Below are 26371 nucleotides of genomic sequence, written 5' to 3'. Positions count from 1 at the left end.
CAAGAAGGGACAACTGAGAACCGGTAGCCTGGCCTTGGCAAGGGCCCTTCCCAGGGGCTGCTCCTCCTGTGCATCCCTCAGAATGCTTCAGTCTTCTGAAGGAAAGGGGGGAATGGATGCCTTTGATCCACCAGTGCCTGCGCACCCAGCCCCTCTTAAACAGTTTTTAAAGATTTATTTTATGTGTATGAATGTTTTGACTGTATGTATGTACATGCACCATGTGACTGTCTGGTGCCTATGGAGGTCAGAAGAGGGTATTGGATCTCCTGGCAGTGGAATTACAGATGCCTGTGAGATACTGTGTGGGTGCTGGGAACCAAAGCTGGGTCCCCTGTGAGCGTCATGTTCTTAACCACTGAACCACATCTCCACCCCGCTCCCAGTCTTGTTTGGAGAGAATGATAAACACAGGCAGCTTCTGGGTGCAGAAGACTGCCACAGATGGGGGACAGGTTCCACAGTCCTTGGCCTTCTAAAAGGCAGTGGTCTTCCACAAAATCTGCAGGCTGGTGTTAGTGTCACTGTGACAACAATATTGAACCAACCAATGGCTACCGGCTCCCCACAGGCCCACTCTCCCATGTGGAGGACTCGCTGACGGATGATGAAGCTGCTGCCGGGAGAGGAGGCACAGGGTGAGCCAGCTGGGAAGGGGACAGGCCTCGGTGCTGTCAGGGCAGCAGGGCCACAGCAGCCTGAGGCAACTATAGCTCTCTTGGGCTGTGGATAACACGGGAGTCTTGGCTTCTTCACTCCTGATCAGACTGTGTGTATTTAGGGAAAGCCCCGGGGGGTCGAGAGCTCCCAGTCAGAGCTGGGAAAAGATCAAGTGGGATCACACTTTTCCTGCTCCCCCTAGCAGGTTCTTAAGGCTTTATATGGAGAAGCTCACTTGTAAATAGGAGGGGAGGTCTGGGTGGCCCTTCAGCCAGGGCAGCTGCTAAGAAATAGAATACTGTGAACCCAGGGTTGGGCCTCAGGATGTGCTCTTCCTTCTCCAGAGGTGCGGAATAAGTAAGAGTCCTGGACAAAATAAGTGGAGAAAAGTTGCATAGGAGGAACAGGAGTAAAGAGAGAGTCTAGGGGTGTTCTGTGATCAAGGACGGAGCAGAGTCACAGATGGGTATAGTGGGTACTGGGGAAGTTTTTCAGTCCTCAGCCAGTGGGCAGGCCCTGCCTGCCCTTGTGAAACATTTTCTCTTCCTGACCAACAGATACCACTCACAGCCAGGCCTCATCATGACAACCAGGTAGCACCCACTGTGGACCCACCTACTTAGTGCAGACCCAAAGTCAGGGTTCAGGCCTGGAGAGATGGCTCATAGGTTAAGAGGACCCAGATTCAATCCCAGAACCCATACAGTGGCTCAGATCCAGGGGTTCCAACACTCTCTTCTGGTCTCCAAGGTCAGGGCTCAAGGTGAAGCAGAGGGATATATCACCTCCTTTGAGAATGAGGGTACCCCTCCCCTAGTGGTACTCTGATGGAGAGGAGCCAAGGAGAGTCAGGCCTCCCTCCTGCCCTACCAAGGGAAGGTGGGAGTTGGGAGAGGAGTCCTATCACTTTCCACCCCGGGGGAGAGCAGAGGCCCCAGGCTGGGTGGCCATGATGTGGTAGATGGATTCCCGGAAGCGCTGGTCTCGGCTTAGCCGTTTGGCCACCTCCTTCAGCTCTTCTATGTTGTTGGCTTCTAGCTGGGAGGTCATGAAGGACTGGGATGGCTTCACTGGGGAGACAAAGCCCCATTGCCCTGTGAATGGCACTCCCCCATGCTGAGCCCACCCTTCCTCCCTCATCCCAGCCCTATATGCTGTTGAGCTTCACTTAGTCCCTTCTGCCCAAGGCTGGGACAGCCAGTTTCAAGGACAGACTGCCCAGCCTTGTCTACTCGTTCTCAAACCTGCCCTCTTCCTGCCTTATTGCCAACAGCCTGTGCCACGTGACCCCACGGAGGCATACGGATGCTCACTGTCATTCCAGGAAGTACTGGACCGTCGACGGTGGAAACGGCAGCTCTTGATGCGACGAGTGGCCGCCTTATGGATGTACACGGAGTTCTTCATGATGACAGGCATCTTGGCCTCCAGCTCTGCATTCCGGATGCATTCCTCAAAGAACTCTGTGGGGACAGAAAGGAGCAGCTGGCTGCATCTTTCTCTGGACCCGTCCTTCTAAGCACTCATTTGGTCTGGTGGGAGATTTTTCAGTCTATCCATCACAGAACACAGTTCCTCAAACCACAACCTGTAGCTATCATAGAGAAGTCTGCTGGGAACAGAGCTCTGAGCTTTGGAAAAGAGGACAAAACTTCAGGCTTTCCTCCCATACCCTCACCCCAGGCCCAGCTGCCACAAAGAGGCAGAGCCAAAGAGACTCCTACAAGATGGCGTCTGGAGAAGGAACTCCAGGAAGGACTACCTCACATGCAGACCCTGTTCCAGCCTCCAGTGGGCTTGGTTTATGGGGCTGAGCTCTGGGATTAAGGCTGGGCCCTGGAAGGAGGCCTTACTTTTCAGGTGGCTCACGTCAGCCCGCATCCTCTCTTCTTTCTCCTTGTTTCGAACCTTGGAATTGAGCCCTTGTTCCAGGCTCCGCAAGGCTGCCTCCGCCTCCCGAAGTCGTCTCTCCAGGTCCATGCGTACCTTCACTTCAGCCTACATGGAGGGGCAAGCAAGACAGAAGCCGAGTCCAGAAAGCAGTCGCCACCTCCCCAGAAGCCTGGACCTGAGTTAGGATCACTAGGAGACACACCTCTGGTGTGTCTGAGGGCAACTCCAGAAAGGTTTAACTGAGGGTAGAGGATGCACCCTGAGTGAGGGTGGTACTGTGCCATGGGTTGGAGTGTCACCAGCTGCCTCATGCTCCCACCACCCTGATCTCCCTGTCATGACAGACTACATTACCTTAAACCATGAGCCTTCCTTCCATAAACGCTTTTGGCAGGAATGTCATCTCAGCAATGAGAAAAATGGCTAGGACACCTTTCCCAATCATCTTAGGCTTAATGGGTGTTGCTTATCCATAATCCAGATGGCTGGGCACAGTCCTGTCCCTAACCCTTGTCTAACAATGATAAAGAGATTGCTACCTCTTGTGATAAACACATCCCTCAGTCTGGCCGGCTGGACATTCTGAGAGAGGAGTTTAGGGCAGCTGTGAAGTACAGGGATGTGCAGGAGTCCCCAGCGGTAAGAAGGGCCCAGAGCACAAGGCCCACATAGCCTGCACACCTTGAGCTCCCTCTCAGCCTGCTGCTTCTCTGCGGTCAGCTCCTGAAGGGAGTTCTGCAGGGCTTGAGACTGGCTTGAGTAGAACTCCCGTTCCTCCTCCAGAGCCCGTGAGCGCTCTTCATTCTCCTTCATCCTGTGGGCAGGAAGGGTGCTTACCCAATGCTCACCTACAAAGATGGCTGCCCCTGCTAGAGACAGCTAGAGAAAGGCTGAGTCCTCTTCGGATCCAGTCAGATGGGTATGAGAGAGGTGGTGTGGAGTGATGGGAACCCTAGGCTTAGAGGTTCAGGGATTGCTATTTTTCTGACCTCAGAAAGTCCTCCTGACCCCAGTGAGGCTCAGTTTCTTCATGGGTTGGGTAGCTAGAAGCTAAGGGAACTGTTCTGAGGACTTGCTGATACTCTGAATGGTTTGTCAAGTCAGCTTTGGGAAAGCCAGGTCATAGGCAGCTGGAACTCAAGTCCAGTTGCGTAACTTGAGGGCAGTCACAGCTCCCAAGCCGCTGGAGGACCCTGTGGTCACAGGTGCCTCACCGCTTCTCTGCCAGAAGCTTCTCTGCCAAAAGCTCCTGCATCCGCTCCTCGATCTGCCTGAGGTTGCTATGGAGACCATCACTGGCAAGTGGCTGCTCACTCTCATTGGTCAATGGCTGTGGTTGGTTCTTATCTTCCTCCAACATCTCTAGAGTTTTCTTCTTCTCTATGGAGAGTTCCTGGCACAAAGGCAGGGAAGGGTAAGAAGCATGGGTTAGTTCTGCAGCGTGGCTGCCCTGGTCTCCTTGCAATTCCAGGGAGTGATCTACTCTTCCCTCAGTCCTCCACGATGGACAACTGGCATGCCTCCTTTCAAGATCTCCTTTTTTACAACATGGCCAGGTTACTTCTCTATCAAGACACAGATAAGGAGAAACCCAATGGCTTCCAATAGAGATGGTACCCATCAGGGCAGGTCCCAAAGTCCTGATCCCAGCTCACTTCAGGTGCTGGACTTTAAAAAACTGTGAAGACTTGGTCAAGTGAAATTCACAGTTTTGAAGATACAACCCAGAGTGTTAATCCTACAACAGACGTGCAAAACTCAAGGGAACATGGAGCAAATACCTACCTAGAAGAGTCAAGGAAGTTTGACTAAAGAGATATTTTGGCTGAGTCTAAAGGCAAATGGTTCTCCAAAGAAGAAATGAAAGGATATGTTGTATAGAGGCAACAGTAGGGCAGAGGTGTGGGGAATCAAAAAGCTTGTTTTCCTTAGGGTCTCAGGCTCTGGTTGGAGCAGGGGCTGGAGGGGCAGCAGGGGAGGAAAGGTGTGGGGGGGGGGGCTGTACTCGCATGCTATGCTAAGAAGTTTGCTCTCTATCCTTGACAAGCATTGCTTGCCCCTCCCTCCCCCCTCCATCTCTTGTATTAGATGAAGGTGACCTGGAAGTTGATTTCCCTTCACACTCAATTTCACCCAGGAGCAGCTAAGTGAAGGGACCACAGAAGGATGTGGTGGGTGACTCCATCGCCCACTCTAATCAATCCTGCCCGTGCTATAACACCAGCACTATAGAAAGCAGGTTTCCTGAGGCCACGGTCGTCACAAGGGCAAGCTAGAATGTTTGTTCTGGGTCTGGGAAGAACCAGTCAGTGCTTTGGGTTTCATGTGCCAGCTAGAGTTCCCAACCACCTGCAGACAGTTTATCCTTTAGATAAACTCCACTTCGTGCTCACTCTCCTGTGGGTAATCCCTGGGAAATCCATGGGAAATCCAGTATTATGTAGCCCAGCCCACCAGCTTGCTTCCTGGGCAAGCAGGCCCCTCACCTCCAGTGTGTGCTGTAAGGATTCTGTGAGATGCCTCAGCTCCTTCTTCTCTTGCTCCACACCCTTGAGGCATCTTGCAGTGAGTTCTAGCTCCCTGTGGGGATGGAGAGCTGGGATGGCAGCGTTCACCCTTCCCTATTGCCCCTCACAGGGCCAGGATACTCCCCCTGCTCCCCCCTCCCCAGGGCCAGGGCATCCCTCCTCTGCCCCCTCCCAGGGCGGGGCATCCCCACCCCACCCCCGTTGTCCCTCCAGGGCGGGGCATCCCCCCCTCCCCGTTGTCCCTCCAGGGCGGGGCATCTCCCCCCCCCCGTTGTCCCTCCAGGGCGGGGCATCTCTTCCCCCCCTCCCCGTTGTCCCTCCAGGGCGGGGCATCTCTTCTCTCCCCCCCCCCCCGTTGTCCCTCCAGGGCGGGGCATCACCTCTTGATCTGCTCTTGCTCCACTCTGAGCTCTTGCACCACCTCCTCGAACTGCTGCTTCTCGGCCTCCAGCACCTGGTTCAGGCGCTCAAGCTCCTGAAGAAAGGAAAGTCATAGGTGGCACAGGGCCCTAGGCTCAGGACGATTCCTCCTTACGCTAGCCCAGGGGACACTCCAGGATTTGGCTCAGCCTGGGGCATAAGGCCAAACTTGTAAGTCCCGAGAGCCCAGGCTCTATTCAGTGGCATGCAGTCTCAACTAACCCAAACCATGATGAACCTGGCCCATGACAACCATTAGCAAGAGGAAGGGCAGGCCTAGAAATGTTCCCAAGGGTCCTCTGACAGAAACAACTGAAATTCTGGATGCTGTTCCACTGGGTATCTCTAGGAGCCAACATCCCAAGGTGAGATGGCTATGCCTCAAGCATGAAACAAAAACAAACAAACCTGTGGAGTGTGTATTTCCAGGACACAGAATGACATCAAGTAGAGTGGCAAAGCCAAGCTATTTCCAACCCAAGAGTCAGTTTTTTTTTTTGTTGTTGTTGTTGTTTTTGTTTGTTTGTTTGTTTTATCTCTAGGGATGAATCAGGTGGACACCTTCCCTCTCCTCAGATGCATGGGAATAGGAGTGTTGGAAGGACCCCAACAGATCCCAGGGGACCAGACCAGTCAGGGAAGCCAGACAGCCTGACTATTTCTCCCAGCAAGTTGGAGCCTCTAGGCTAGAGGTCCTGTTTTCCCCGGGCCAGTAGCAGATGGTATTAGGGATCCATTTCATGAAATTTAACTCACAGTTTTTGTTTTTTTAAATGTCATTTTATGCTATGGGAGCATTTTGTTTCTGCATCTGCTTTCTTACTTTCCAGTTCAAAATTACTCTCTGGTCACCCAGGGCTTTGTTCTCAAGGAAAATGGCATCCTTGCTAGGGAGTGGTACTGCCTATGGAGGGCAATGTTGCTTTGAAGGGATGCAGAGAGGGAATAAAATATATAGAGGAGAGAGTCTGATTTTAATCCACACGCCCAAAGTTTCTTACCCAAGTTAGTTACTTCTTTCTAATCTAATCTTTATTGCCACATGATTACAAACTGTTCGGTTTGCCAAATGTGGTCCCCTCCTGGGCTGCTCCCTGGCGCTCTGATGCCTCTGGGTACATGCATGGCTATAGCACACTGGCTACAGGTAGCAGGGCTCATGGGAGTAGCTGAGGCAGATGGGATGTGAGCAGGAGAGCAGATATCCTTTGGAAAGATGGTGTGTGGTGGGCCATGATTCCTTTCCCCTGGCATAAGTAAGGGTCCCCTTAGCCTGGATCCCCAGGAATGAAGACATATGAAACAGCTCCAGTCAGCTCAAGTAGCTGTGTGAGAAAACACATTTGTGCTGTTAAAAACCATGGACATATGGGGGCTTTTGGTTACTGCAGAAGCTATGGCCTAGCCTATACCTATCTATATTTGACATGTCGTATCTAAATAAGATATAAATTAAATTTGAATTCTTGCATATATCCCTCCTTACAACTGAAGACTTTAGACCTTAAAAAAAAAAAAAGAAATATGAAGTCAGATGGTGGTAGTGCACACCTTTAAGTCCAGCTCTTGGGAGACAGAAGCAGGTGGACCTCTGAGTTCGAGGCCAGCCTGGTCTGCAGAGCAAATTCCAGGACAGCCAAGGCTACACAGAGAAACCCTATCACAAAATAATAATAATAATAATAATAATAATGAAATATGAAACTCTGCTTTAATGCACAAGGTGTTGCTTAGAGCCTCTCTGCCCACAGAGTCAACACACTTGACTGATTCTCCTCAGGTAGTGTTTGTCAGCAAGAGCTGCTGAGAAGCCGTTAGAACTCGCTAGCTGGAAGCACCTGAGGTCCATAATGGCTTGAACAGGTCCCAAGGCTCCTGCTGTTTCAGAAATGATCACCCAGGACTCAGTAGAGGACTCTACCCTTCAGCCTCACTTCAGCCCCCTGGAAAGTTCCCTAGCCCTGGAGCTTACAGCCATCTCCCTTCATTTGCTGTTTCAGAAATGATCACCCAGGACTCAGTAGAGGACTCTACCCTTCAGCCTCACTTCAGCCCCCTGGAAAGTTCCCTAGCCCTGGAGCTTACAGCCATCTCCCTTCATTTGCTATCTCTGGAGTAACTACACTGGCATAGCTTCTGTTGAACTGCCAGTAGACGGACAGTGTCCAAAAAAATCAGACCTTCCCTCCCAGCGCTCAAGCACCTGGGAAACACTAGCAGAAGCCAGGCAGTGCCTCCAAGAACCCAAGGGGAAAGTAACCTTGAACACAATAAGGCAACAACAACAACCCATTTGCCTTTTGCCATTTTCCTTTCTTCTCCTCTCAGAGGTCCCAAGTATACATGCTAAGATGTTTCTACTCAGGTCAGTGGCCAGCTATGCCCAGGGTAGCATTTGCTGCCGCCTCCAGGGGCCGGCAGAATGGGTGGCATGAACCAGAGCCACCCAGCACCAAAAATCTGTTTCAGCTTTGAACAACCTACAAAAGCCCCACCCTCTGCCAGCTCTGCTTCTCTCTCTCTCTCTCTCTCTCTCTCTCTCTCTCTCTCTCTCTCTCTCTCTCCCTTGCTCAAAGCCACAGATATGAAAGCATTGGGGAATGATGGAAGGGTCTGTAGAAATCTTCACAGGGAACCAATAGCAGGGCTCACCTCATTCATGGGACAAAACTCTGCTGTCTCCCAGTCTCTCGAGCCAACTCTGCCCTTGCTCAAACTTTCCCTCTCCTCAGCAGCTGCCTCACTCCTGGCCTTTTTCACACTTCCCTCCAGGGGCTCTCTAAGGCTCTGAGACCTGTGGAACCCATCCCACAAAATAAGAGCTAGCACATGGTCCTAAGCCAAACAGAAGACCCTCGGGGCCAAGGGCAGCAGCCAGCACTTGAAGAAGCAAGCAACCCATGTTGTCCACCAGTTCCATTTCAGCTCAAATATGCCTCCCTCTCAGTTTCCCTCACTGAATTCAGCTTCTCCTTGGACCATCAAATAAGATTAACTTCTTTTCCCTTCAAGTATTTTAAAAAACCATCCTGTTCCCAAGTTTCCTGTCCTCCAAGCTAAACACATCTTGTTTGCCATGCTTCACGGACCATGATTTCTTGTCCTCAATAAAACTAATTATACCCATGAAAAGAAAGCAGCTACAGAGGCTCCTGATCAGGAACCTTAATACAGGGAGGAGTCTTTGCAACTAATTTACAGGCTCAATGCAATTCCAGGAAATAGTCCTGTGAGATTTTTTTCCCTCATAGTTCTACTTATTCATTCATGCTACATCTATTTACCAAGTGCATACTATGTTCCAAGTACCTGCTGAGCCCTGCATGGAGGATCTAAAGATGCTCCTGTGGTTTCTGTGGTGTAGTGTAGCTACTAAGAAACCCAGACCAGGATTTTAGATCAAATGTAGGAATCCAGCATTACTAAAATAATCAGGTATCCCAGAAAGTACTACAAAACAAGATGCATGTCCTGCAGGACAGAGACTCAGTACCAGGTCAAGCTGTCCTGGATGGAAATAGAATAGAAAACTCCACAAGGCACGCCAGCAGCAGGACTTGGGAGTAGGGTGGGAAAGAGAGGGAGGAGGGAGGATGGGATGAATGAAGCATGATCCCCAATTTCCTGACCTGCATAAACCTCGGGTGGTACATCGCCTAGGCTGGGCATGTAAGGAGAAACCAGCCCTTCTAGGGAAGGTAAAACCAAGACATCTTGATCTCAGACAAGGCGTGTTCTCAGCATCTTTGAACATGTGGCTGGGATGTGAAGTCAGTTGTTGGGAATCAGAGGAGGGATGGCAACAGAGGGAAGGAACTAGAGGTATCATGCTGGGAGTCATTTGCACACACATAGCAAAATGAAATTGAGGATTGTAATCTAGACAGAGCAGAGAGAGGAGAGGAAGTTCAAGTATTACCTAAAAAGAGGAGGCTTGCACAAGTTCATTCATGCCAACTGCTTGTAATTTTGTAAGTGCTTATCATGTGCCATCCAGGCCAGGCTCTTAATCTTAGCACTCAGAAGACAGAGGCAGATGGTTCCCTGTGAGTTGAAGGCCAGTCTGGTCTACATAGTGTGTTTCAGGCCAGCCAAGGCTACATAGAGACCCTGTCTCAAAACAAGGTATCATATACAGTTTGAAGAGACTATCAGAACCAGTCAGATGACAGGACTGTTAAAATTATCAGATCAGGAATTAAAAATAAAACAAAACAAACAAACAAAAAAAAACAATAAAAAAAACCAAACCAGATTGTGGGTTATATGCTAAAGACTAACAGAAAACTATAGGTATGTAAAAATAGATGACTAATATATGTAGGGAGATGGGAATTACACACACACACACACACACCCCAAATGTGAGAATCAAAACACAAGCCAATCGCTGGGCATGATGGTGCACTCAGGTGTGATGGTGTACTCTTGTAGTTCCAGAACTCAGGAGGTGGATGCAGGAAACAAAGATGATCAGTTCAAGGCTGACTTAAACTACATGTCACTCTGCCTTACAGAGCAAACAGCAAGCAAAACACAAAGCAAAATGACAAGGCCACAATATGGAAGAATAAAGAATGTCTTTGCTGATACATCAGAGAGCTTGCTTTCCATGTCTCCTCATGTGTGGACAAGGTAAGATGTAAAGTACACCATCTACTGGCAGCTGCCTATGGAAGAGATCTCAGAAGAAAACAAGCTTTTTTGACAGCTTGATCTTTCATTTTCTAGTCTCCAGAACTCAGAGAAATATATTGCTCTTGTTGAAGCCACTTGGCCTGATTTTGTCCTGCTAGATCAAACTGATTAGGATCAATAAACCACACCATTCAAAGATGGCATATTCAGAATATTCACCAATAGAGGCTGGACTCTGCAGAAGACGACACACCTTATCACACTTAAAAGACTAGAAACCACATAATCTTTGCTCTTAATAAATAATGAAATTATACTAGAAACTAATAGCAAAAGAATAGCAATAAAACAAAGTGCTTGGAGGTTAAAGAATATATTTCTGAGTAACATGGGTCAAAGAAGTGATTTCAAGAGAATTCCCCCAAATTAAATATTGAGACCTAAGTCTAAAAATTATAACATCACTTGTTACTTATTTGAGTGAACTGAGTGTCTGTCCATACCAAAACAAAAACAAACAAAAAAAATTATGAGTATTTATAGTAGCTTCATTCATAATTGCTGAAACCCAGGGGTCCCTCAGTGGGAAAATAGATAAACTGAGGTACATACAAAATTTATTCAGCTCTGAAAAGAAACTAGTGTTCAAGCTGTACAAAGGCATAGTGGACGTTTAACTGTACCTCACTAGGTGAAAGATGGTGACCTGACAAGGTTGTGTGGTATATGACTCCAACTCCAATAGTACATGCTAGAAAGAACAAAACTTTGGAGCTGGTAAAAAGATCAGTGGTTGCTACCGTTTGTGGTGGGAGAGATGGGCACATGGAACACAGGGTTTTTAAGGCAATGAAACTATTCTTTGTGATGTCACAATGGTAAATTAGTGGTAATGTACACTTGTCAAAATCTACAGAATGTGCTACACTAAGAGTGAAGGCTGCTGGGTGGTGGTGGCACACGCCTTTAATACTAGCACATGAGAGGTGGAGCCGGATCTCTGTGAGTTCCAGGCCAGCCTACTAAACAGAGTGAATTTCAGGGCAGATATGCCCAGGAAGTTCTCCATGCATTCTTGGCTAAAAACACCAAGGCTAAGAGTCCCAGGCTCTCTCTGACACATGGAAAATGCCAAGGCTACAGCATGGCTACAGGTACATGGCTACACCATCATATGGCACATTTCCCTGAATTCTAGTCTTCTGGCTTCCTGGCAAGCCAGAAGAACACAGAGCAGCTGCTGTTACTTTTACCAAGCATTAGAGATGAGGAACACGAAGCCCAGAGGAATCAGACGGCATTCACATCTTGAGTGTTGAGGCTGAGATCTAGCAGGTCCCCTGGCTGCAGGATCTGGTTCCTCCCCACGGGCCAGGCTATCCCCCAGAAACCTTGCACATCAACAGAACCATCTTGTCTGTGGGATACAGAATTCTTTCTATGTGGCCTCAAACCCCTCTGCCAATCTCTGATCTAGAATAGGAGGGAACAGTATTGGGGACAAATATACCTATCCTATTGGCTAGCAAACTAAGGAGGATGAACGTGGGCACCATGACTCAGCGTGGCCACACCAGGAGCAGAATCCGGGCTCTGTCTTTGGTCTAGAACGCATCACTGACAGGGAGTTCTCTTCCTGCTGCCTGCTCCAAGCATCCCCCACCATATCAACATCTGGGCTTGCACCTTACTTGTATTCTGCAGCTGCCAGTGTCCCACTTCAGTGTTGTGGCATTAAGCGAGGCCTGTGTGCCCTCGGTCTCCGCTGCCCTAATTTCCAAGCTAAGACCTAGATAGTGTATCTAAATTTTCCTCGGGCCAATTTCTGCCCCAGATTCAACCTCTGTTGGCTAAGTCTCCTCTCCCCACTTGGGGCTGTGTCTCCCACTCCATCACCTGCTGGGCCTCCTGAATTACCTGTCCTTAACGTTTCTGACAGTACCCCAAAGTCTCACCCCAAATGCACGGGAAGCTATGGAGAAAAGGCCCAAACTCTAATGGGATCTAGATGAGAGTGAGCAGACCTCAGTGCTCAAATTCTGGGGGAAGAGAAGCACAGCACTACGGCGAGGCCAGTTCAGGGTCCTACCCCTTCAGCTGCCCTTCCTGGGCACCAGGCACACATGTGGTACATAGACATGCATGCACACAAAATACTTTCTCTTTTTCTTTTCGAGACAGGGTTTCTCTGTGTAACCATGGCTGGAACTCTGTAGACCAGGCTGGCTTCAAACTCACAGAGATCCTCCTGCCTCTGCCTCCTGAATGCTGGGGTGGGTGTGCACCACCGCCGTCAGCCTATGAAATACTTTTAAAGAACTAAACCCCACTTTCAACGCCATACCTCCAAATTAAAATCTTGAACCTTGTTTTTCTTTTATTTATAATCAATGAAAAGACTCTAAAGTCTATTTGGAAGAATAGATGGACATAGGAGGCGAAATTTTGGAAGAAAAATGAAAGTAGATTGTCCTAATGGTTTGAAATTAAGCTACAATGTAAAGTTGCAAGAATCAAGTCAAGTTAACTCACTGTGGATTTTTTTCCACAGTGACCAGACTCTCATCTTAAGCTGGGTGCTGTGACAGGACTTGGAGGCTTTGGGGTCCAAAGGGTCCTTGTTTGTTTGTTTTTGTTTTTACTTTAGGGTCTGTTTTAGAGTTCCACGAGGAGCTGAATTCCTGAGCTGAGTCATAGCCAGGCACTGAGCTACAGCTGATGGCCTCAGCCCCGTGTCTGGCTTGACAGAGTACAATGGACAGGGACAAGGCCAAAGGAAGTGGATTGGGTCATTCCCTGTACATAGGCTCCTCTGGGTACCACCCTGTAATGCCAGGCCTCACCCATGCAGGAGTGGCCCATAATTAATAATTACATGAGCGGAATGCTAAGAAAAATCACTCAGCACACATTGTACACACAGCGTGTCAAATACTTTCAATGCAACATCTTGCATAATCTTTATGACATCCTCAAAAGGATAGGTTTTATTATTTCCCTCGGGTTTTTGGGTGAAAATATCAACATTCAGACAGGTTAAATAACTTGCCAGGGACCATCCAGTTAGAAGGACTAAGGTCAAATACAACCACAGCTCCAGCTTTGCCTCTGCTTACCACACACCCTGCCCTTCCGGTGTGGGAATGGAGCAGGCTCCAATGGCTCAAATGAGACAAAAGTCCTCTTGGTCTTGGGCTACTTTAAGCCTGTGCCAGGCCTCCATGGGACACATATTGTCAATGTCAATAGAATGAAGGGATCGAGGAGGTTCTCAAACCCCATCACTCTTATGGACCAGAATCTCCCACCCCATAACTGAGGCCATTATAACCCCCTGTGGATACCATCAAGCCACTTATAAAATGTTTAGATGGCTTTGTCTTTAAGACCTGCCCACTCATTCTTTTCCCGAGAGTTCACAGGAGAACTAGGCTTCCCACCAAGAAGACGTTGTCATCTGGTGGCCTCGATACTGCTCCATCCCATCTGAGGCCTCTCAAGCAGGTCTCTGCATGCCCAGTGCCCCCCTTCCCCGCCACCAGTACCATCCCCAAACTCAGCAGTTCTCAACCTCCCTAATACTGAGGCCCTTCACTATATATTCCTCATGTTTTGGTAACCCCCCAACCATAAAATTATTTTCATTGTGACTTCATAACTGTAATCTTGCTACTGTTACAAATCATATTATACATATCTGTGTTTTCCAATGGTCTTAGGCGATCCCTGTGAACGGATTGTTCAAACCCCTTCCCCCCCACCTCCAGGGGTCATGGCCCACAGGCTGAGAAACCCTGCCCTCATGCCAGCCATGAGGGCAGTTGAGTCTTTCTGCACAGTCAGGCTGTGTGCTCACCTCTCTCTGCTCCCTCTGAAGGCACAGCTCTTCTGTCTCCTCCATCAGCTTGTCTGTCAAAGCAAGCCCACACTCACTGAAAACCGCTCAGGGGTCCTTTGGGTAGGGGTCCCAGGTGGCCTCTGCCACTTATGCCATCTCCCAGGGAAGGGGGTCTGCACCGCTTCTGCTCCGCTGAAGGGAAGCTGTCTCACTGGCCCGAGCGGCCTTTCAAGTCATCTTCCTTGTTTTGTGCATCCATAGGTCCATCCACCGAGGACCTGCATGGAGGCTCAGGCAGGTCTTTGCAGCCTGTGGTCTCTGCAGACTCCTCCTGCCATCACTAGTGTCTGATTAGTTGGAGAGGGCACATTCCAGGAAAGGAGGGGTGTGCTTAGGGCAGGTAGAGAGGAGCCAGGGCCTCGGATGTCTCAGCCAGCTCCCAGGAAGAGGGTCAACCCATTCTCATCATCCCTCCCAACTGGGGAGGAGGCATTTAGCAGACAATTAGAGCATGGGCCCTGGATCCTTGCAGCTAGGTTTACAGTGGGTCTGGAGAGGAGATAGACCCGGGGCTCAGGCAGGATAATATTTTTTTCCAGTTTTAGATCCTTCAACTGAAGGCCTGACACATACACACACCCAGGGATTTTCCCCTTAAGCTGATCCTACCCCACCTCTAACACCAGGAACCATTTCAGTCTCTGCTTTAAGGAGGGGGTAACTGAGGTGCATAGAGACTGAGTGGTCTATAGATCCACACAACAGACAGGCAGGTGACAGGGCTGGATCTAAAGCCCAGCTTCTGGCCACTAACCAGTCTCTCCTGCCTCGAGCTCTCTGGTCTAAAGGACCTTTATCACACCATGAAGTGCCAAGCTCCCTTCCAAGTCCCAGAGAGACCTCCCGTACCATTCCCACCAAGTCCCTCTCTGTCACTCAGGTCCCCAACTACTGCCGTCAGGGAACTTCGGATTCCAGTTCACCCCTGTAACCAACCTAAATATTCCTGCTTTTCCTTTGCCAGCTGTAGCCCCTGTGCCTCCAGGCTTTTGATCATAGCTTCTCCTAGCTGGGCATTTTTCCAGGTTCTGGGGAGGGAAGACAGATGGGAGAGAGGGAAGGAGAGGAGAAATACAAACCATTAAACCAGGAGGAAGGCCTGGGGAGAAGGAGATTGCATATGTTCTGTGCTAGCCTCTCCTTTGCCCTGCAGAATCTCAGCTCAGTCGGGCACCCACCAGCATTGATCCGTTACAGTAACTGCAGGCTGGGGTTGCAAAGTGGGCCACAGGGACAGAGCCAAGAGCACTCACTCACAGAGGAGGCAAGGGACTGCTTGCTTCCCTTGCAGCCTTCTACACCACTGCATGCCCACCACCTGGTTCAAGGCTGGGTATTTGGTGTTATTGGTTGAGTTAGAAGCATGGACTGGCTTGCATGGGCACAGGCTGTGTTGGCCAGGTGGTTTCTGTGAAACACTATCTCTGGTCCTTGCTAGGGTTAGTTACAGATCTGGGAGGCAAGACAGATACTGAGGTGCTGGATATGAGGAGCAGGATTGGCTAACTCCCAGGAATTGGAGGCTAATGATGTCTGCCTCTAACACCTGTCATTGCAGACACTTACCCAAAGTCATGACTTAGGGGACCCTGACAGCCTGAGCTGCTTCTGCCCACACACCCTAGCCAGTTCCCACAGCCCTGTCTCAGGACCCGGCAGAGAGGCAAGTGGGCAGAGCCAGCCTAGCCCATCCACTCATTCTGGCCCCTCAGAGGCCCTGATGGCAGATACTTACACCTTCCCAGACTCCTGCAGCATCTCCAGCCATTGTGTCTGTTCAAACTCAGACTCAGCAGCCAACAAGACATTCCCCTGCCAGGAAGAGGAGCCAGAGTGAGAGAAATCCACTCCAAAGGAGAGGGAGGCAAGATCTCTCACCCACCCGAAACAGGCCTGGACCCTGACAGTCCTCTCAGGCTAGACTGCACAGGGCTGTTCCCAGGGGAACAAGACGAAGCTGCTTTGTCCTGAGGACCCTGGGCTAGGGGAGGGTCCCCACTCACATGGAAATCCTGGTGTGAGATCTTCATGGCATAGGGCATGCTGGGTTCTTCTCTGGCCTCCACCAGGCAGCCGCCCAGTGGGATGACACCCTGTGGGAGAAGCAGAGCAGGCAGCTCCCATCCACCCCACCCACCCCACCCAGCTCCCACCACTTAAGAGTCCCAGGAGGCTCCTGGAGAAAGCCAAGGGCTTTGCCAAGGACCTCAGGCTGGACACAGCCCAGGGTTATGACACCAAAGCTAGGATTGATTCCCAGAAGAAAAAGAGCTTGGGTGGGCACTGTGACTCAAGAAGTAAGTGTGTGTGTGTGTGTGTGTGTGTGTGTGTGTCTGGAGGGGGAGCCCAGTGCAGAGGCTGGAGGGGGTGTCTTGAGACCTGAGAGGATTTGTCCTCCACATCCTAAAACAAATCAAGACAACAGGTAGTTTCCTACCATCCCCAAATGTCCCCAGCAGGCCCTCCTTCACTGTGGCTCTGGACAGTAGCCTCCTTACCTTAGGATGTATATTGAAGTACTTATTGGTCTCAAAGCTCTTTTTTTCACTCTCAGAGTAGTAAAGAAGAAAGCTTTCTTTGATGATAAAAAACCTGTGGGGGAGGAATGAGAAAATGGTGAGATCTTGTGGGTCGAGAACACCCTGGGGACCCTGAACTCACATGGGAGCCCATGGGGACCCTAGTTCACACCGCACATTGCACAGAGCGGCCTCCGATGGCCTCCTTACAGGCACCGAAGGAGGGAGGTCCTTGACTGGCATCCAGGACTGCCCTCTTCAGCACAGTAGAAACCTGTTGTCCTTCTCCTCGGGTCCCTTTACCCTCTGTACTGTCCAGTACTCACTCCAGTCATGTGAGAGCACCTGTCCAGGATGAGGGTGAGACACGTCATTCTAGACCGGTGTTTCCGTGTAATCCAATGGAATTGGATATCAGCTGTGGAGGCTGCTGTCCTGATACCTCAAGGTGATGCCTACATTCTCTTTTGTCTGTCTCAGACTGGGATTCAAGTCTAACTTGGTATCAAAGTGGCCATGGTAGCTTTTGGATACTGGCGGGGAGGCAAATCCTCAATGCCAACAGACCTGTCTTGGGGACCCATACAGAACTGTCAGTGGAAGCTTTAGGAAGTCATGAGTGCTCCAGGGGGTGCACCCCTGGAGTGCTCCAGGGGCATGCTCCATGGGGGATGAAACAAGGAAGACCCTCAGAGCTCCCAAGGCTCAAAAAAGACAGAGTTCTTTCTCCTCGGGGATAAATGCTCCGATGTGACCGGAAAAGGATCTGAAGAGATCCCGAGTTATAGGGCATGCACATGCATGTGTGTGTGTCTGTGCATGTGTGCATGGGCCTGGGTGCACACACAGGGGAAAGTGACATATTGGAACCTGCTAGGACAGACTCACAATGGTCAATAGTGTGACTCTCTTTGCTGCTTAGCATTCAGTGACAGGACACTGGTGACAATATAGGCCATAGTATTTGTACTTGGAAAATCAAATACTGCAGAACCACCCCCAAGACATGTTGTTAAACTGTTCACCTTGAGGAGCTTGAGGAGATGCTGGTGGCATCAAGAATTCAGAGGACCCCTGCAGGTTCCGCCACCCTGGCATGATGGTCCCTGAGACTACAGAAGCTTTGGGCAGAGTGGAGGGGCAGCCTGAATGGCTGCAGCAGTCCCTTTCCTGAGGGAACTAAACCTCAACTTTGTACTTTGGTGTGAGTTCATAATTTTGCCCCTCCAAATACACACATGTTTGAGATGGAGGTCTTGCTATGTTGCCCAGGTTGGTCTTAAACGCATAGATTTGAGCAATCTCCCCATCTCAATCTCCCGAGCAGCTGAGACTGCATAGCAATCTGACTTCAGCTCATTTTCTGTATGGTGCCAACCCTCTTCCAGCCACAAAACAGTTGCAGCCCTGGTGGACACTGTGTTTGGATTCCTGCACTTGGAACCCAGTACCCTCTGCCAGAGAGGGCCCCTGGGCTCCTGGAGGACGGGACCATGCCGTAACAGTCCCAAGGGAAAGGCAGATGTCTCCTGACTGTTCCGAAAGAATGTCACAGTTTGGCAAGAGCTTAGACCTCCCATTTTCCAGTTTGGGGATGGGGAGTTTGGGTAAAGACACTCAGCTCCCTGGGCCGTAGTCTCCATAGAACAGAAGTGATGACACCTATATTATGGGATGGATGTGGGGACTGACTGAGGCTATAGTTATAACCTAGCCTGTAGGTGACGGACCCAGGATAGGATAGAATGGTGCACGACCCAATGTGGTCCTTCTGGGAAATGCACACAAGCAGAACAGAGCTGCCTCCCCACACCCGCAATGGCACCCCACAATGGTGCCTCATGAACCCCTTAGTATGTTGAATTTCTTCCTGCAGAGTGACTGTATCTGGACACAGGATTTTTAGGAGGAGACTGTGGTACAGTGACCTAAAAAGTAGGCAGGACCATGATCTAATTAATGGAGCTGTGACTTTATACAAGAGGAACCTGGGCTGGAGGTGTAGTTAATGGTAGAGTGTTTGCCTAGCATATACAGAGCAATCTCTAGTACCATGAAAACTAGCATTGTGGTACACACCTCTAACCCCAAATATTCTGGAAGTAGAAACAAGAGAATAAGGAATTCAAAGTCATCCTCAGCTACGTAGTGAGTTCAAAACCAGCCTTGGCCACAAGAGGCTCACTAGTGGCACATGCCTCAAATCCCAGCACATGAGATGCTGAGACAGAAGGACTACAAGCCTGAGGCCAGCCTGAGCTGCAGAGAGGGCCCCCATGTCAAGAAGAATTAGAGAAAGCAATCTTTTAAGAGAGGGCAGGTACCTCAGACACAGGGCTCACAGGTATCAAGGCCTGGGTTGAGAATGTACTCGCTTCTAAAAGGATCCAGAAGGCTGAAGCAGAGGAAGCAAAACTACAATTCCTACGTGCAGACTACGAAGGCTCTCTGGTTGGTGTGGCCGCAATAATGGCAGCACTTATATTCACTGAGCCTTTACCACTCCAACCTACCCCTGGCTCCACATGGGTTCTTCTGTTCATACATCTAACACCCACATACCCACCCAGGCAAGTGCCCCTGCACTTTCTGTGTGCAGAAATGGAGGAGAGAGGTGGCAGGAGGACCTGAAACTACCTGGTAGAGACTGGCTTTCTCTCAGAGTAGTAAAAGTGGGAGGGCTTTGAGTAGGAGAGCCATGACCTGACTCACATAGTAAAAGGCTAGCCCTGGCTGCTGCATGGGGAACAGGTTGCCCTGGCATAACGGGGAATCTGCTAAAAAAACAAAACAAAACAAAACAAAACTATCACCACACATCACTGGAGGTAAGAGCTACATAGAATGGGTAGAGACATGTAGAGTTCCCAGGATTTTCCCAATACAGAGTCCCCAGATGTCATTCCCCTCCTAAAGCAAGCATGGAAAAGCGGAGGAGATGCTCCAGGCAGCCTTTGCTCCATGGTGCCCATACTTCAGCAGGCCAAGAGTCGCCATGAACTGCCACCTGAGCCATACCTGGCACAGACCTGGAGGCAGAAGGCAAGCTCCAACACACCATGGCTCTTTAACCAGACCCAAAAAAATCTTTGCTTATCTAACTGCCTTGGTGGTGGCCACTCTGATGTCCTTTAGCTTCTCCTCAGCAGCTGGGGCCCATACAAGTCTATACAAGACTGCCTAGAGAGGCACCCATCTTCTCATACCTTCGTCACAGTTGCCCTGTTCTAGACACTTTCATTCAGTATGCAAGGCTGGGGCAACCTCCTTTGGGCCCTGCAGAGCTGGGCAGCCAGTGTAACAGGGGGTCACAGTCACCACGTCTACGCATTAGCTTCTGTGAGGCAAGTAATATGACAACCAGAGAACCTGCCTCTCAGAACAATGTTAGAGGTGAGTGGGGTCTTTCACATCTAAGAGGGGCTTAGATGTGATGGAATCTACAAAGCCCTACAACTGCAGAAGAGGGATTAGAATCCAAGACTGCCAGGCCCTCTTCCTGCCTCCTGTATGGTTCATGGAGCTGCTGTCTTGGCTCAGGACATACACCCAGGATAGAGAGGTAGGAAATCAAATTGCAGTGGCTACTAGCAGTGGTGGGTGAGGCACTAGTCTTCCTAGGTCTCGGGTCCCGTGTTGAGGATGATAATTAAAGGCTATTTCCCATGCCTGGGAGGGAAATGAGTCCAATCACATAAGGACTTCGCTCATAGTAAACATACAGGAAGTGTTCATTATTGTTCTGATTACTGTTGTGCCTTACCCTTGAGTTCAGTGTCTGTGCAGCCACCCTGCCCCTCTTCCCATTTGTGCTCACACAGCAGCTACTGAAGAGGACAAGGCTGCAGTCCAGCTGGCTGGCTTCCTGCTTTCCAAACACATGTCACAGCCCCATCCTCCCCCTGTCTAAAGCTCCCCATCTCCAGGGCCAACATCTGTCCTTGAAGAAGCTTTACTGTCAGCTTTTGCTTTTAGCTCTCCTGGGTTACGGGAAGCCTGGAGTCTGCGCACAGGAAAGTTTTCCTGTCAGTCCTGGCTGTCTCTCCTCCTCTGATGATGATGATTGTGTCTCAGGTGGTCAGGTTAGCCTCAAACTCACTATAGAGCTGATGCTGACCTTGAACCTCTGATCTTTCTGCCTCCATCCCCCGAGTGCTGTGATTATAGGCATGGGTTACCATACCTGGTTTATGGAGATCTGAGAACTGAACACACAGCTTCATGCATGCTGGACAAGCAGTCTACCAAGTGAGCCATACCTTCGGCCCCCACTCTGCTATTTCCACCCCCAGACGGAAGAATGTAGAAGTCAGCGAGGTGTGCCCTTTGCTGCACATACTTTACTGACATTATCCTATTTAAATGTCTCTAAGTGATGGCCGGGCTTTTGTTTCCTAGTATACCAGTGAAAGAACTAAAATACAGTGAGATTAAGTGGTGAACTCAGAGCTCTGCTGGTAAAGCAGAAGTTCTGGGCTGCCTGTGCTCTGTGTGGCCGGTACTCCTCACCACTATAAGCAGCCGTTTGACTCCTGTGAGCTGATCACTGTACAATGGCTGCAGGGCCCACTTGGCTCAGGTCAGAGACCCGTTACAGAGCCAACTACTTCACCTAAACAGGTATCGTGCTGGGCCCTGACAACTTGATAAGTTCCTGCCCCCAAGGAGCTCAAGAGCTGAACGCAGGAGAGAGAGTGTGTGGAAAGAAAGAATCCTAAACTAGCTCCTGTTTATCAAGCTCCTTCTTTGTACTGGGCCCTGTTTGAGCAACAACAGTTGGTGTAGTAATTCATTCACTGCTTAGTCAAGATAGGCTACGAAACTGGAATGCAGGGACATTAAATAATATGCCCCAGATCACACAGTGTGTAAACAGGGAAGCTAAAAATAGAAAGTGCTAGGATGTGGAGTGACACTGTCAGGCCATGGGGGTACACAGCATCATGGAAATCTGTGTACCTGGGAATGCTGTGACCCTGGTACCTGGGAAGTACCAGGATGCATGCCTGTGACATTATAACATGGCAGAGTGCATTGCAATGTCACCCAGCCCCTGGAGAATACACAGAGACTACAAAGCACCAGGGCATAGAGCAACAAGGGAAGTTTGTGTAAAAAGCAGAAGCCCCCCAGGGGATGAATGGTGTAGGGTCTGGCCAAGGTCTGAGAGGAGTTCATAACTGATCAGGGGTTTAAAGAATAAGACATGCCTCAAGAAGCTGGAGGAGGTAGGAGAGGAAGCAAAGTTCTCTAGACAGAGAAGGGTATGTGTAGATAACAATGTGCTCAAGGTTATCAAAATATGTCTGGTGTTATGTGCGGATCAGTGCTAAAGGGGTGGCCAGGGTTTAGGGGGAGTGGAAGGAGAGAGGGCAGGTCTGTAGATGGAGACCGAGAACAGGGAGTGCACCCCCCACCCCGCGCCCCTTACGCAGATATCAAACAAGTCCTGGGAAGTCGGTTTGTTATTTTAGAATTAAGAGAGCTGGCCCCGAGGAAGTCACATCTGGGCAAAGGTGTGAACCAGAGTTATGAGAAGGTAAAAGTCAACAGACCAAGCTGAATAGTTAGACAGGAGCATGACCTAAGTCCCATGACACCATGGCCAGGATTCTAGCGTGAGTGACATGATGACCAGAGGTGTCATCTAACATGAAGGATTTTCACAGTGTGGCTTCCCTCCCCTTCGCCCTGTGCTCAGAGTAGAATAAGGGCCCAGCCAGAGCTCAGTGGTTAACACTGAGATCCAGTGGAGGGGGAAAACCATGTTCAGAGCACACATGCAGTGTATGTATATCAGGCCTTGTTAAAGAAGGATCAGCCCGGAGCTGGAGAGGTGGCTCGCTGATTAAGGTACTTTTCCAGAGGACCTAGGTTCGGTTCCCAGCACCTACATGTCAGCTCACAGCCATGTGTACCTGTAGTTTCAGAAGATCCAATCTCCCCATGTGTACAGATACACATGCAGGGCAGAGCACGCACACACACACACACACACACACACACACACACACACACACACACACTATTGATAAAATCTCAAGAACAATTAAAGCCAGCAGCAGCCAGTCTGCACTACTGAGCCCTTCCTTCACTGTTCGGGGGGGTGTAGACGGGGTGAGAGACATTTGAAGTTGGGCCATCCTCCAGGGCAGACAGGAGGTGTGATGGCTAGCTACAGAGAGAAAGGCCCACAGTAGCAGGCATGAACCTAGGCCGACAGAGTGACATTGTATGCACATGGTATACACACATACAAACAGGCATGCACATGTAGATGTAAATTAAAAAAATAAACAAAACCTAAAATCAACACTCAAAGACCGAAAATAAAAAGTGTTAAATAGGTTTCAGAAAACAGAGGAATGAGCCTATCTGAAGGTGTCTGCCCTTCTGTGATGTCCCTCAGCCTTCCCTTTAAGTGTAGTTTGCGCTGCCCACAGACCATGTGTGAGAGATTAGAGGTGTGTGGCAGTGGAGATGGGCAGCTTGGGAGTGGGGAAACTGAGGCACAAGCCCAGTTTCAATCAGAGTATACACCACCTGACAGCAGGACATCTGGGTTCAATACCTCCTGGGGATTAGCGGAGACAAGATGCAGGATTTAGGCTTCTGGGAGATTTCAATCTTGGAGCCAAAGGTATCTCACTCTCAAGAGGGCAGCAGGAACCTACCCAAGGAATGGTTTCCCAGCCAGGATGGCTGAGTCCTGGAGGCATGATGGTGACCTCAGAAGGGTCACCTAACCCCAGGAGTAAAGAAGACTGTGATCAATTTACCCTCTAGACCCCTCTCAGAATCCTTTCTCTCTTAATGAACACTGTGATTGCCTTCCCTTCCTTTGCCTGGAGGAAAGTAAGCTAACAACGAGGGCATCTTCCCTCCACTGTTCTGGCAAGGTGGGGTAGAGGTGGGGGGGTACTGGAGGCTTCTCCTAAGACAGACCCCCTGAGGAGGAGAGGTTTTATAGAACGCAGCCAACCATAGCCAGCTCCATCCTGCCTGGCGGTTATTTGTGCAGCATGTAGCCCCTCCAGGCCTCTTCCCCTCAGCTGCCCACTACGGCATTGATTTTCCTAATGGCGAGCCTCCGCAGTGGTGGGTGTTGGCTGCCCTGCCCCAAACCTCCTTGTGGCCACTAATTAGCTGAGGTCCAGAGACTGCACTTCACAAATGGAAACTGGAGTCCAGAGGCCTTAATCCAGAGGCCTTACTGGGAAGCAAGAGGAGGCTGGGCTGGGCATCCGGCCTACTTCTATACTCTGCCTTTTTGACTGACTGTTGCTGACTCAAGGGAAAATCATGTGTGTTGGGGGTGGAGGATGGGGAGTTATCCTCCCAGAGGTGGGAACATGAACAAAGTCTAGAGCTGGCAGGTAAGTTGCTAGCTGTTTTCTGTCAAGTGTTGGTGGTGCACTCCTTTAATTCCAGCACTCGGGAGGCAGTGGCAGTCAGATCTCTGTGAGTTTGAGGCCAGCCTGGTCTACAGAGTGAGTTGCAGGACAGGCTCCAAAGGTACACAGAGAAACCCTGTGTCAAAAAAAAAAAAAAAAAAAAAAAAAAAAAAAAGAAGAAGAAGAAAGAAAGAAAGAAAGAAAGAAAGAAAGAAAGAAAGAAAGAAAGATGCTAGCTGTTTTCTGAGACCCAGAGGAGGGAGAGTCTTTGCATAGTGACAGCTCCTGAGTGAGGAAGGTGACGGAGGTGACAGTCTCTTTCAAACAGTTGAGAACTTGACTTGGCACTGAAACTCATTGTTTTGACTTAGACTGGTTTGTTTTGGGTGGCTGTGGGGACTGCTAATGGAGATTCTCAGTGACACAACAGCAAATGTTCTGGCCTCTACAACATTGCTTTTAGCTGAGAGGTTTCTCCGGGCACTTACCAGTCCCAAATCAACTGCATGTGCAGTAGCCAGGTCCCTCTGTGCCTACAGGGGAAAAGGGAACCAGGAGACTCAGGCTAGTGGTCCAAGGTACCTACCACACATAATGGATGGATGCAACCGGGTAAAAATGCCTGGCAGGAAAAGGCTTTTTGTTGTTGTTGATGTTGTTGGGCTTTGTTTGTTTGTTTGTTTGTTTTTTTAAGACAGGGTTTTTCTGTAGCTTTAGAGGCTGTCCTGGAACTCACTCAGTAGACCAGTTGGGCCTCAAACTTACCTCAAACAGAGACCCACCTGCCTCTGGAGTGTTGGGATTAAAGGAGTGTGCCACCAACACCCAGCTCAGGAAAAATCTTAAACGAGGACAAAAAGTCAGGCATGATGGAGAGAGAAGGCTGCCTGAGGTAGCTGGACATTGTGCACAATAGCTCTGGCACAATAGTCCACAGTAGCTTCTCCGCCCTCCTTCCTCCCCCACTCTCCAGGCTCGCTCCTGGCCCTTAGTGGCTACAGTTCAGACAGTGTAGCCCTGTGAGCCTCCTCCCATATAACCTTCACGCTGCTCCAAGCCGCCTTTACTTAAAGTATCAGAGAGTAACTCAACTTAGGAGGGGCTCAAAGGGGCCTGTATCCCATTAAATCCCCTAGAGAAATTATCCAGAAGTAATAAAAGAGTACGAAACCGTCGGCAAAACATGAAATCCCATCCACACTTCCATTTGTTCTGAGGTCTTACAGGAATATTAAATTATTCATCAAAATTGAACATCAGAACTAACCATACCACATGCACATGATCTGTGTGCGGTCGGAAGCACTCAGACTCATGCTGTGGGATGGAGAAGGGGCTGTGGTCCCAAGAATGGTCAACCCCTCCAGGGAGGGGCCAGAACAAAGCCTGAGTGTTTTAGACACCAGCAGTAAATCTTACTTAGTTGGCTTGAGGTTGAACGAGGTGCAGAAAATGGTCCATTGCACTTGCAGCCAGCTTTGGGAGGCTCCTGCAAGTCCACATCAGGTTCCCCTTCTCCCAACACCTGTCAGGGCCGTTTGTGTATAGAAAGCCAGGTTTATCTGGGGCCTTCCTTCATATGGAGTTGGTGCTGAGAATGGGGCCAAGGTTGCTCTGGCTCTCCCCAACACCTGTCCTTTGGACAGGACCAATCTACCCTCTGCCCCATTGTGTGTGTGTGTGTGTGTGTGTGTGTGTGTGTGTGTGTGTGTGTGTGTGTGAAGGCACAGCTGGAGGGGTTACCAACACAACTTCTTACAGAAGGTTTGTGGTTCTTCTGTCTCCTGAGTGTTTCAGAACAGCCAGTGGTCTGCTGGATAGAGATCACATCCATCTCCCAGCCCACTTTAAGCCTCAAAAAAGGGATGGAATTGGCTGTGGAGGCCTCTGCAGAATCTGGTTAGAGACAGGTGTCTCCTTCTGCTCAGTCTGGCCCAACTTAACCTCAGTCTCTCCAGCCCACATGCAGTCTGGCCACTTGGGACCCGGGACTCAGTTCATTCCTCAGAGAATTCCCTGCAACTACAGGCCGGTGATTCCAGCGGCCAATTAAAGTCACATCTTGGGGACAGCACAGAGAGAAACTGGATGGGCTGGCCAAGGTCACAGAGGAAGGAAGGCTGAGGCAGGGCGGTGACTAGAGGAGTGGGAGGGGTCCTGGGGCCCGGGGTTCACGTCTAAGGCGGGGAGGGGAGGTGTCCCGGGACGCGGGAACTCACTCACCGCCGGGACCACTTGGCCGACGATCTCCCGAACGGTCTCTTCCACAGAACCCCGTAGAGCTGCACTTTGGTACTGATGTCCAGCGCGTCCGCGTCGGCCTGCTCCAGAGATGGCGATGGCGACACGGAGTTGGACTTGGACACGAACATCCTGTCTCGGAGTCGCTGTCCCGGCTGGGCGCACCCCCTTTGTGGGACT

General features: G+C 50.0%; 1 protein-coding gene across 1 annotated transcript; it reads right to left on the bottom strand.

The window, feature by feature from the left end:
• Positions 1-1489: 1489 nt before the first annotated feature.
• Positions 1490-26371, bottom strand: Plekhd1 (pleckstrin homology and coiled-coil domain containing D1). The gene is made up of 13 exons (XM_051196230.1): positions 26174-26371; positions 16536-16629; positions 16041-16130; positions 15773-15849; positions 14974-15065; positions 13996-14048; positions 5462-5556; positions 5040-5133; positions 3768-3946; positions 3235-3367; positions 2514-2658; positions 1974-2123; positions 1490-1730 (listed from the first exon to the last, which is right to left on the bottom strand). The coding sequence occupies exons 1-13, from the start codon at positions 26320-26322 to the stop codon at positions 1564-1566; spliced, it is 1518 nt and encodes a 505-aa protein (XP_051052187.1). The 5' UTR covers positions 26323-26371; the 3' UTR covers positions 1490-1563.

Source organism: Phodopus roborovskii, unplaced genomic scaffold, assembly GCF_943737965.1.
Source record: "Phodopus roborovskii unplaced genomic scaffold, PHOROB, whole genome shotgun sequence".
Lineage (NCBI taxonomy): Eukaryota > Metazoa > Chordata > Mammalia > Rodentia > Cricetidae > Phodopus > Phodopus roborovskii.
This window is presented reverse-complemented; position numbering and strand designations above follow the sequence as displayed.